A 13321-nucleotide genomic window follows, 5' to 3' on the forward strand; every position below is an offset into this window, starting at 1 on the left:
AAGTAAAATGACTTCCTTGATCTGAGTCTATATTTTCAACAACCCCATATCTAGGGATTATTTGTTCCAGGATTACGTTTATCACCACACTAGCTGTTGCTCATACTGAGGGAAAAGCTTCTACCCATCCTGACAAATGGTCACTTAATACTAGCAAGTACTTAAATCTGCCTACTTTGGGTAATTCAGTTAAAATCTACTTGGATACTCTGAAAAGGTCGAAGTCCTGGCTCCCGTCCACCCAAAGGTTGTTTCCGCAGAGCCTTCTTATTCACTCATTGGCATGTTATGCAACTATTACACATCTGCTTAGCTACTGTATACATGCCTACACATATATATTTTCTTAATACAGTGTCACACATTGCCTGGACTCCCCAGTAGCTTCCTTGATGTAGAACAGCTAAAATTCCCCTCATTATTTGTTTATTTACCATTTCTCTCCCATCAGGGAGAATCCACTGTCCTTCAGACTCTTTCGCTCCTAACTCCCTGAAGGCTTCTATCTCTTTTTCACTGAATATTTGCTTTTCAGGTGGAGGTTTTATTTCAGGTACAAGAAGCAGCTTCGCTTCTACTTGTAATTGCAAAGCTGATTCTTTAGCCTTTTCATCTGCAATTCTGTTTCCCCATTCAACTAGGGAGTTTCCTTTTTGATGTCCTTTCACGTGCACCACAGCAATCTCTTCTGGTAGTAACAGATTTTCCAAAATCTGTCTAATTAATTCTTCATGGACCAATTCCTTTCCCTTGCTGTTTACTAAGCCCCTTTCTTCCCAATTTTTTCCAGATGTATGTACCACCCCATATGCATATCGTGAGTCAGTACATATAGTTCTGTTTCCCTTTTAATAACTTTAATGCCTCATTTAATGCATATAATTCACAAGATCGAGTTGACCAATTACTGGGCAGTTTTCCCATTTCTTCAACATTCCCATCTGTTCCTTCAATGATGGCATAACCATTACATCGCCTCCCTTGTACCACCCTAGAAGATCCTTCTATAAGCAATATTTCCCCTTCCTCTAAGGGCACCTCTTGTAAATCTAATCTTATCTTTGTCTGGTAATTTATTAGATCTAAGCAGTTATTTTCCATATTCATTCAATCTTCAATTCCCTTTGACAAGAAGGAGGCAGGATTCAAAACAGGTTCTGTAGTTATAGTTAAATCATCCTTTTCAATTAGAATAGCTTCATATTTTAGTATTCTGAAGTCTGTCAGCCACCTTCCTGCTTTCTGAGTGAGAACAGTCTTCACTTGGTGAGGGGTAACAACAATCAATTGTCCTCCAAAGGTCAATTTCCTCCTTTCTTCTGCTAATAAGGCAGTTGCTGCTACTGCCTGAATGCATTCTGACCATCCCCGGGACACGGGGTCTAATCATTTAGGCAAATACGCTACAGGTTTCCTCTTATCTCCCCATTCTTGGGTTAAGACCCCCAAAGCAGCACCCTCACTTCCAGTTATAAAAAGATAAAATGATTTCTTTAGGGCAGGAAGAGCTAAGACTGGCGCCGTAATAAGACCTTTTTTTTTAATTTTTCCACTACTTCTTTTTCCTCTTTAGTCCAGTTCAGTATATTGGGTTCTTCGTCCAATAATTTGAGATATAATTTCTTTGTTTTCTGCACATACGCCTCTATCCACAGTCTGCACTATCCTATTAAACCTAAAAATTTTCTCAATTCCTTCTTTGTTCTGGGGAGAGGAAGTTGCACAATTCCATGAATCCTTCCAGGGTTTATTCTGTCTGCCCTCAGAGACTAAATGTCCCAAATACCTAACCTCTTTTTCTACATATTGTAATTTATCTTTAGATACCCTTAGCCTGTGTTCTCCTAAAAAATTCAGGAGTTTGTTTGTGCTTCTTTTACTTCTGATTTTTCTACACCAGATATCAATAAATCATCTACATACTGTAACAACATCACCCCTTCTGGAATCTGAAATGTTTCGAAAATCTTTTCCAATTCTTGCCCAAACTAGGGGATTCACTGAATCCCTAAGGCAAAACAGTCCATCTATATTGCTGTTTACAGCCTGTTTCTGGGTCTTCCCATTCAAATGCAAAAATATCCCGACTTTCAGGATCCAGTGGGATGCCAAAAGGCATCCTTTAAATCTATAACACTGAACCATTTGTGCTCATAAGGGATTTAACTCATCAGGGTATAAGGGTTAGGAACCATAGGGTGGTGCTTTCGTGTTATCTCATTAACTTTTCTCAGGTCTTGTACTAATTGGTACGAACCATCTGGCTTTTTTATTGGTAAAATTGGAGTGATAAACAACGTCCTTTAACAATCTACCTTTAAACAATGTAACTCTGTGCAAAACCAACATTTTTGTTCCCACAGAACACAGACAGAAATAAATGAAGTGTAAGTTTTACAACATTTTCTTTCCCCAAACTATCATTTTTTAAAATGATCTAGTTACAAGACGCTGGCATACTCTATGAACTGCAAACTAATGACTTTCAGCAAGAGAGTTGTAATATAATATCTATCTTGTTCTACAACAATTCATTTGTACTTGTAACTGAAAAATAAGATCAAGATATCAAGGAACAAATTCAGAGTTCCAGACCCTTAACTAATTTTTGCCTTATTAGTTTTTAATAGATGGCTGACTTTTATTAAACAGATAATAATTGGTCATTAAAAAAAGGAGACTTCATCTTAAAGATGTTTTGGAACTTGACACTTTTCATGTTTCTCAGAAATTAATCTATGTTCTGCTACAAATAAAATTATCTCTGCTTTAGTCTCTAATTAAGCCACTTACGTTCCTCTGTTCTGGAGAAAACCAAAGAAAAGCCACCAACAAACATTCTTAAAATCCTCATCTGTAAATACGTAGCTATTGCATATGAGACAATGTAGAAAACTGGATGTATATTTATATATTAAAAAAGCAAACAATTAAAGAAAAAAACACTTTTCTAAATACTCCTTTGGGTGACCTAAACAACTTACCTTGAAAAATGTACCCACTGCAATCACAGGATGATAAAACCATTGGTTTACACTCATTTGTAATGGTAGATATACAGTACATGTGCATGCGCAACCAAAGATAGTGCAGATTAAAATCTCTACAGCAAAATTGAAAGAGATAAGGAGAGTGATTGAGTGTCTACAATATTTACAGAAGTAGGTAATTTGCAGAGGGAATTCATGGAATGTTTAAGTACACTATTTTTTCTTCACTGCTATTTGCTTCAAAAGAAGCCTTTAATATCTCTTTTTTGTTTCATACACGGAAATAGCTTGCACAGCTGAATGAACAGATTTGCAAGGTTCCGTAAAAAAAAAAAAAAAAAAAAGATTTTTTTTTTCCTTGATCTGAAACATTTTGCTGTATCTGAGTTTATTAGCAACCTCCTTCTTCCTACTGTAGGTCATTGCCTCTGGGGTTATCTGACCCCTGGTCAGGGTATGTTGCTTATGATGCACCACAGCCTTCCTGGAAAGCACTGAGGGGACCATTTCTGAATGGAGATGTTCACCTCACTCCCAAAGGTGGTCAAGGATGTCAAACCAGGATCTGAACTACCCACTGAAAAGTCTGGAGGTGAGGCATGGGAAAGGTGAGGCATGAGAAAGGTGAGGCTGACGGGTCAGCATCACGCTCAGCTGGGACAGAGAGAGGGCACGGCTAAGCACCAGGCTGGGGGCTTCACCCCACAGTGATGGCATTAGGCTATTTCCCACCCCAGCCCTCCAGCCCCCTGCCACTGCAGACACTGAGGTGGCAGCATTTTGGAAACCCTGCTTAAAGGGCCTGGTCCTGACAATGTTCTATGGCGATACAAATGCCCAGGGAAACCCACGGCTGACCAGTAGATTATACACTGTGTAGTTTAAGTAAGAGAGATAATGAAGCAGAGACAGCTGACATACTCACCTTTTGCCCTTTTACTCCACTGCAGTCACATTTTCCACAACCGGAACAACCCTGAAAATAAAACAGAAATAGAAGATTAATTGTCTGAACTGTGTGACAGTCAAAAAATACAGCAACGAGTCAGGGATATCAGCAGGGTGGTCAGCACAGGGAATGTCCACTTAAGCCCAATGCAGTACTTTGCTATCTTTATACAGATGTACACTCTCTGTCACAGTCACAAGACGATTTTGAAAAACAAAAAAAAAAAGCTGTAGTTTTTACCCATTAATTAAATGCTGTATTGCTTTTAAATCACTGTATTTTGGGCCCAGCATTTTCAACATAAATCATTATTCCAGAACACATGCATATTCTCCATCTAGCAATATGAAAGTCTCAATTCAAAACAACTTGTGAACTTGCCTCTAGGATTCTACATTTATACATTCAAAGCCCAACAGATTTTTTTTAAACAAAATCAATCCTTTCTCAGAAGCGACCCTTTAGTACCAGTTCGTTAATAAATGGCTGCACGCATACTTAATCTCTATAAATACATGTCATTGCTTTGAGGAGAAAGGAATGGAGAAACTGCATTTCATGACTTATCTCCTACAGTTACGGAAGAAAACAGAAGACCTTTGATTCTTTTTTGAAGATGCAAAATATTGTCTATACCCTTTGGGTCTTTACTCTGAGATCTTGATATTGATTTACTCAATTTTTTTATCAGTGATTTGCAGTCTTCAGATATGAAAAAAAAAAAAAGTTTTTACAGGAAATTAAAATACTGGTATAATTACCACGGTACACTATCTAAACAAGCACATCTGCACATACTTCACAAAATCAAGCCAAACCACAGCCTTCAATAGGGTAAACTGCTCCTAATCTTAAACGTTAGATAAGGAGACAATTGTTAATGTTTACTGGACTGGCAATGACTATGTCCAGGGTTCTGGTCCTTTCTTACATCTACTCTACATTTCATATGATCTTCTCCTTTCTTGCTTTCTGTAATGTCAAACTGTAATTGTCATTATGATGGGAAATCTTCCATTTAGTAAAAGCACATTCACTGCAGCAGAAGAATGTATGCAAAATATGAGTAAAGAAAGACATAGCCAGTCTGAATTACTTTCCAGTCAATACTGCAGAGATTCTTTTTCTGAAAGATTTCGTTTTCTCAGTACAGCATTTCCTTATGGGGCTTCTATACTACATAAACTAAAGTCAAAATGCAGTCAACTTCTACCTCCAGAAAATGTCAGTACTTCAGCATAAATGTTGACAGATTCCCAAATCTATCTGGATTCTGTAAAGTGAAATTCTGGAGGGCAGGTGGACAGGAGAATTTGGGAGAGGGGGGTCTTCATCTCAGGAGGGAAGGGAGGTGCACTGTGCAGCTGGCTTTGCTAGTCCCAACAGCTGATCTCAACACATGAAATACTCCAAAGTGTAACTTCCCTCACAAGTGAGGGAGAGAGAATCCTGCTTTAGGTGCTTGAGGATGGGAGCTCAATGACAATAAATGCTACTAAAAGCTTTCATGCTTTTGTTCACATAAGCCACGAGATGGAGACTTGAGAGATTTGGAAGTCTGTTTGTTTGTACTGAGTCAATAGTAATTAAATGGTTGAGATTTCTATCACATAATCATGAAGAGACGCTCATATTTTTGCAAAACATGAAAGTTGGTAACAGATGAGAGAAGTCAGATTAACTGATGCACAAGCGAAAGCTTATGGTTGCTCTGTGTTACCGAAGTACTCCTGCACTCTCAAGTACATCTGGACTACTCCCTACTTCTCCTCCTCATAGTCATGAAGCAGCTGGTGAGTAACTCAGGCAGTCTGTCACTCTGATAGTCGTCGTGCCCCTCAGAAACAAACTAGGAGGTAAATAAGCAAAAATTTATATCCCTGAATATTCCACTAATGCATGTGAGATACTTCATTAGCCCTAGTCAGCCGTTAACTGGAAGCAGTCAGGGGCAGCGTCTCTCCAGAATACTCTCTCAGCAAGGATGCTGAGCGTCCATGCCTTCATGCCTACAGAACACAGAAGCTACAGGGACCTCAGTGCTGCTGGGAAGTCAGAGCAAATGCACCCAAACCGTTCTAAATCTGGAAAGAGACCAATAAACATTCTCACTCAGGAAAGTTTGATAATACAGTAACACTTACTTTTTAAGTACATTTACTTTTAAAGCAAAGCACCAAAGAGAACTTGGGCTTTAATGCTTAAAATAAAATTACCAAAGGCTGTCCAATAAAACTAAAATATCAGTTCCTGAAGCATTTGTTGCTTTTAATGCTATCTTTTTTTATATATATATATGTAGATCCGCTGAGTTTGTTGTTTGATGTTAAGCTTTCTCCACATTCATATAAAGCTAAAATATTCCTATTTTTCTCTTACATTATACTGTAAAAAGACAACTGGATCTGAAAACAATGCCAACACATGCTACAACGCCAACTCAGCACTGACCAGGAGGGAGAAGTGCCACTCTCTGAATAATCAACTTCACTTCTTTCAGTACATGGTTTTGCCCAGAAAAACATTGGGCCTCCCATTTCAAGAAGTGACCCTGTACGACCTCTCTTAGTTTTTCAGACCTGATGAGATCACAGCTGGAGGACGCATGCCTGCAGCTCATACTTCCTCCTTCAACATCATGTAGAATGTTATCAGTTTTATCAACACATCCCTTAAATTCAGAAGAAGTCTGTTTTAATTGCATCTGGGAATGTAATTAAAATACGTCATTGTATCATTATAAACATCTGTTTTCAAGTTAATCCCCTCATATTTCCTTCAGCCTGTTATTTAACATGCACCATTTTAGAAAAAGGTATGTTGCTATTTATTTTCAGTTGGGTTTTGTTCTTAAATCTGGCATGGCCAGAAGAATGGATTTGTGCTTTCAGGTCTCCTTTTGTGCTCCCAAAAATGACTCCATTATATTCCATTTTTCCTGTTTCTTAAGCCTCAGTTTAGAATAACATAAGGCAAAGAAGGTACAGAGCATCAGGAGGCACAGCTGCATAACGTCCCATTTGCAGTCAAGTGCTGTAACCTACTACGCCAGAGCAGGCCACCTGTGCTCCAAAACTCTGTGTTTATTTTACAGTAGCATCATCTCCTACTGTTACTGACTGTAACCTTTATAAACAGATGGAAGATTGGCCAACAATGACAGCCTCTACTGGGTAACATTATCTGCAGCTACTAACACCTATTTTTGAATCTAAAGGATGTGATAAGATTCTGCATATGCTAGGAAGATGTATGAACTTTTTCCTCCTGGTCATCTGGGAAGATGGGAGGAACAGACTGGAAAAAGCTTATGGATCAAAGGTCAGTTTAAGGAGGTCAAAGGGGCATTTAAGTAATGAGGTGGGAAACTGGGAGAACAATATGGTTACAGCAGGTACAGGAATCAGGATTTGTGTTAATTTGACCTACTGTGCTTACAAACATCTATACTAATTCACTGCAGTCTCCCTTTATTTGACAGTAAGAAAAAGGCATTTCTGGGCCGGGATTCATCTCACCTATTTTGGATGTTTGCTTTCGATGTCAATGAATCACACCTTGGAGGACCAAGCAGGAGAGACTGAAATAAGCAAGTATGGGCTACATATGACAACAAGGGTAAAAATGGAGAGCAAAGTGCACACACACAGACGATCAGAGGGCTAAAGGATACAGAGGGCTACAGGGATGGAGAATTATAATATCTTCTCGTTCCTCAGAAAGTATTGTAATTTAGCTGAGTATCTTCTGAACAGTGAACATGGAGATCTGCATTTCTGGAGCTCATTTAGGAATGACTTATGAACCTTACACAATCAAGTCCTAAATGGGAAACTTCATCCTGAAGGAAAAATGATAATCATCTCAAGGTAAGTGAGCTGAAACTACATAAATGATTACTTTTACTTGAAATTGTTCTGATTTTAAACCAGTCTAATATGAAGAATCCGGTTTGTGATTTCCCACCACACATGGCTACAGATGGGAAAAATATTTTTGTCCTACCTCCTAGGCATCCTCTTTGAAACAGTGTCTTCTCCAGGAACTGCATGGAGCTTGGAGCAATCGCTGTTGTCCTCCAAGTGAAAAAAACAGAGAAGGAATAGCGCTGTGCAGGAAGTGTAATGTGTAGGGGGGGAGGCACTGAAAAGGAAGGGTCTTTATCCCTTGTGTAGGAGTTAATTAGACTGACCAAAAGATCTTTGCCAGATGCACCGTGATACCTCACCTACTCTGCATGGCCAGCGAGCAGGTTTCAAACAGCCACAGCTCCCTTGCAGCTCAGGCCAGCCTGTTAGATAACATTTGGTGGCATTCATTCTTATTACTCCTCCCACAAAATACCAGTTAGCCCAGAAGCAGAAGCTCATTTTAGCAGTACAAATTGCTTTATTTTTTGACAAGCATTTCCGTTCTGTTTCTTCCTCCCAGACTGTCTGCAACTGATAAGCTTAGTGAATCGCACTAGCAAATCAGTATAAAACTACAAAAAAGATTATGCTCCTTTAACATCATGTGTGGGAACGTGCTTCATGCAGACCGAATATTCGCCTAAAGGAGAGAGATTTGTTTACCATCATGCTAAAGGAAAGCCCTAAAAGCACCCAGCCCAGCTCCTGCCTACTCAGGCCTCAGGGGTGCTCAGCCCTGAGAGTGGCACTGCTGAAATTTCCTGCAGTGGATGGAAGAAACTCTGCCCTGCAATTCAGTTTCTAACACATCTGTCAGACTACAGGCTTTCACATTTTGCTCTATTTTTCCCCGTCCAGCTACTTTCCTGGCAGTCGAGGACTATTGCTTGGAACACGTACAGGAACAATACAAACAGCCAGAGTAGCAGCCTACGAGGGAGACGGCAGCCATATTTGGAAATGCCCTGTGTCTGGAGGCTGCAGAGAGCACCCAAAGAGCACAAAGGCAGAGCTGGTTCCTGGACACTCATCTCTCTCACAGAAGTGCATTTTTCAAGCCAGAATGCAGTTTCCCATCCCACAATATCAGCCCAGCATCGGTTGAGTTTCAGTTGCCGAGCTTCCTGCAGGCACAGGCCGATTGCGTAGGCCTCAGTCTAGTTCCAGTCTTGTATTGTACACCACAGCTATAAGGCAGATATCTGATCTATTTCTCACTGTTTACTCAACGTTATTTGTGTTGAAAATCTCATTCCAGGGCACATAGTCACTTCCCCTACACCAAAATGCAATGTCTTGCCAGTGATTGAAAACCTTGTGAACAGGTGACCGATGAGGCAGATGTTAAAATTCTGTGACTATTCACCGTTTCTAATTCATAGCTGAAATGCTTCAAGTAAAGTAAGTAAAAATACTTATTTCACCTCATAATTTATTCATTATAAAATGTCATTTTGTGTTCAGACATTAAACTGATCATGTTTTCTGATGAGAACAGTAAAGATTTCTCAGTCTGCTTTGCTTTAGTTCAAATCCCAATTTGGACTGAATCCTAGCACCAATTCCCAGTTCAAACACCAATTTTTGTTATGTCAGTGGGATGTTTCTGTGACAGTGACAGCTTCAAGTGACAGCTCAATCTCCTGCCTCCACACTCTACCTCTCCTTCCTCCCCTGCGCTAACCTAATCACGGCAGAGATTTCTCTCTACCTAGCAAAGACGGCACTTCTACCTGCGCACACATATGTACAACTCATGCAGCTGACAAAAGAACTGATTCAATAGATGTCTTCAGTTTCACATCCCACCAAATACGGGAACAGGGAGGTGATGCCAATTGCAGGATACTTATCTCAAATTCCTCACATATTTTCTTCTCTTCAGAATGTCAAAATAGCTCCCTAGCTGCATTACTATTCCCATGTTTACTCTTTGGATAGAACTGCGCTGAATTAGCTGAACTGCTCATTTGTGTGTAAAATATCATCAGAGGAAATCACTACTAATCAGTTAACTGCAACACTCAGTTAAAATATTTTTCTTAACTGATTTTGCAGTCCATTAACAACTTCAAAAAAAAATCACATTGCTACAACTTCTGATTTACATCTAGCTAGAACAAAAAGGATAGCAAGAAAAGAAAGACTGTCTTATTTGCCCCTGTAATGTTAGATTTATTTTAGATTATGGAAACAGATGGCTACACTTGAAGAGTAAAAACCCCTCCTCCCCTCCTTTTTTTTTCTGAAATAAATAACAGGATGAAAAGCTTCATTGTTTCTATATCTGACCATACTGTATTTATACAAAAAGGATAAAAATTATTTGCGAGAAACAACCAATTTAATCTATTAAAAAAGACCTAAATGACTGACTTATGAACTTCCAGTTCTGTTTAGAATACGGTGATAAGGTATGGATTAGTATTGACATATGTATTAGCTACAAGTACATTGTAAAATATTACTTTTGTAAGGTTCATTTATGTATTGATATCCTGGTTGATAGGAAGTATGTGAAAGAAAATGAATTTTTTCCTGCCTACATTTTTTCCTAGGATTTTCACAAAGCAAACCAACTGCTCAGTATAAGAACATAATTCTTTTTTGCCATAATTAAGAAAAAAACAACAAACAAACAAACAAGCTACCATACCTCAAAGTCACTCTCCTTTGAGTCTCTCTCAAAACAGAGCTTTGCGTGAAGTGTTTGACCCAGACTTAAAAATTGTTGTACTATACATTATCTCCAGCCTCAGAGGGACGGAGTTCATTTCTCTCAGAAGAACAAGAAACGTGATGTGCTATGGAGCATTTCAAAGGCAAGACCCCCCTTTCTCCCAATGAAATAATTTAATTTCACACAGCACACTGAAATCTTACTAGATCAGAGATGGGAACCTGAGCATCGTCCTTCCTTAATGATAGTGCAAAGCATTGGAGTAGAAAGGCATTTTCACCTGCTTTCATTCTGCCTCCACAACAGTTGGGTATGGAATCACACTACAACAGTGTGAGAGTAGATAACCCAAGTGCAGGCTGTCAAGCAGGTACTGATCCATGAGCCAGAATGGATTCAAAACCCCCTGACTACATTGAACAAGGGCATCTTTAAAATTCAAGGAAATAGCCATCATGAAAAGGCAACTCCTTTGTGAGTCCAGGTGTATTTTCTTTGCTCTTAGCAAATTATGAAAAATCAAACAAGTCAAAGTGCACTATTAAAGCATTTCTCAAAAAGTCTCTGATTTTTTTGAACAATTTGTTATTCTTAATAATTTCTTTTACTATTTTATTCCTTGAATATGGTTTACATTTTTTATTTCACCAATTCTAAAGTCTTATTTTTCATCAAATCACCGACTTGCTGGCAAACTCACCCATTCCTGATCAAAATCTACCAGCTTTTCATTTTTAAAGGTTATACTTTTCTTTCGTTAGCATTTGAAATGGAGCAATTGTTGCAATGTAGATTGGGGTGTATCCTCTTTTGTCATCAGAAAAACAGTCAGTTTAACTGTAGCATCTGAACAGAAAATGTCACTTCAGAATGAATCAACTAGTAAGGCTAGCTTGAAGTTAATTATAAAATATATTACTTTGATGACAATTAGCTTTAACTGATAATTAGCATGGTATCTGTTTGCTTACTTATTCTAAGTACATTTCATCAATGGAAACCTTGGCACAAGCATTAGAAAAGTACTGTGGGCAAGCAGAGGAAGGTTCACACACGGGATTTAGCAGTTCAAGCTTCATCAGAAGTGTTAAGAGAGAGAAGAGTGACTTGGTGCAGTCACTCACTCAGTTATTCCTATATGTTCTGCTGGGACAGGGGTAACTGCTTTTTGGTGATGTCTGTGCTAGAAGACTGGCCTTGATCAAATGTCTAAACAGTGGGAAAACTGCCTCTTTCAGGAGTTAATAGGAAGTCAACTGTCCTGGATTGACAGATGAACTTCAACCCACAAATTGGTTCAGGAAGAGGAACACTTGCCATGCCTTCATGTACTCCCATGAGAGTACAGCTCTCATTTCACTTGTATAGCCACCCATTTCAGATTATCACTGGATAGATAAATGATAGAGAAAAGGGGATATTTTATGATTTTATAATGTTATAATATTTATAATGTCCAGTCTTTCCTTCTCTTTCCTTCTCTCCAAAGTCCTTTTTTTTTTTTTTCCCATTAAAAACAAGACAAAACAAAACTTGGCAACTTATCTTCATGTCCATTTTTGTTTCCCAGCAAATCATGGGCAGACTACTATTATGACTGTTCTGGGAATTCCTTGAACCAAGGGATGGCTTATTGGTTTTACAGCTTTCAACCTCTAGGTCTCCAAATTAAGTTCAGCTCTAGTCAGCAGTAACTGAAAGCTTCTGTCATGTAGCAGCTATTTAAAATCTTTGGTTGTGTCATTTCTATTTTCTGTAGATTCGGTATTCACAGAGGACAGCAGAACAGTGCCATTCAAGATGTCCTGTGATATCCCACCTGCCTCCAGCTGCCAGGCCAGGTGGCAACAGCTCTCCCCTAAGTCCCAGGTAATATCTGCCATGTCTGATAAATGTCTCACTTGGTGCTAGATGCCTAGGCTTAAGCAACAGAAATAAGTGCAACCCAGTTTCCATAGACTCATTAAACCTTGCATGCATAAGAAGAATTAAAATACTCATTCTGCTGAAGATCTCCCTTGGATGTATGTTGATGTACATGGGTAGGACAGAAAGAAGGAGAAGTGGTCCCACTCATTCTCTGTTAATGCAGAGTTGTTCTCCTAACACATCTTCTAGGGATAGCTTTAGACTAGATGAGAAATGTCCTGTAACAATCCTACACAGTGGAAAACTGTGGCACTGCAGTTACTAGTATGTCAATGTATCAGGCAAGTACCACTTTTAATCTGATGGAAACTTTAAGCAAGTCTCACCCTAACTGGCATATAACTGAAAGAAATGACAATATACTGTCTGAAGTATCATCGTGGACAATGAAATTTGAACTATTTACAACAATTAAACTTTGGTTTTATTTAAAATCTTTGTACAAGTTTCAGAAAACTGGTTCTCTACAAATAAATCTCTATATAATATAGTTGGAAATAAATTCTTTATGGCTTTTGGGACATGAGGGGCTGTTTGTAGGTTTTGGCAGGTTTTTCTTCTGTTTGGCCAGAGGCTGTATTTGTTTTTTTGTTGTTGTTTTTAGTGTTACCAGAATCCTACAGGATGTTCACACAAAAACTGCAGACAGACCACAGATCCTTATCAGAGATCTCCAGTGTATTTTGGCCACTCAAAAGAATATTGTCTCTTTTTTTTTTAATGCTTAATACAATTATTTCAGAAAATATTTATTTTTTAAATTATCATTGGTGGAAGTACTTCAGTAAAAAGCTGTAATAAAAGAACAGTCACATCTTCTTAGTCAAATGAATCCCAGATTGCTGGATCTGAAATGTTTCAT

The 13321-nt window shown here is 38.7% G+C and overlaps 1 protein-coding gene across 2 annotated transcripts in view; it reads right to left on the minus strand.

Moving 5' to 3' along the window:
- The window catches only part of COL4A1 (collagen type IV alpha 1 chain), a 133422-nt gene that overhangs the window by 80507 nt on the left and 39594 nt on the right, over positions 1 to 13321 (minus strand). For both annotated transcript variants that reach the window (XM_066985497.1, XM_066985504.1), the window contains exon 2: positions 3916 to 3966. In XM_066985497.1, the coding sequence (XP_066841598.1) occupies positions 3916 to 3966 (51 nt within the window). The remainder of the gene's footprint in view (positions 1 to 3915; positions 3967 to 13321) is intronic.

The sequence above is a fragment of the Anser cygnoides genome, chromosome 1, assembly GCF_040182565.1.
Source record: "Anser cygnoides isolate HZ-2024a breed goose chromosome 1, Taihu_goose_T2T_genome, whole genome shotgun sequence".
NCBI classification, from domain to species: domain Eukaryota; kingdom Metazoa; phylum Chordata; class Aves; order Anseriformes; family Anatidae; genus Anser; species Anser cygnoides.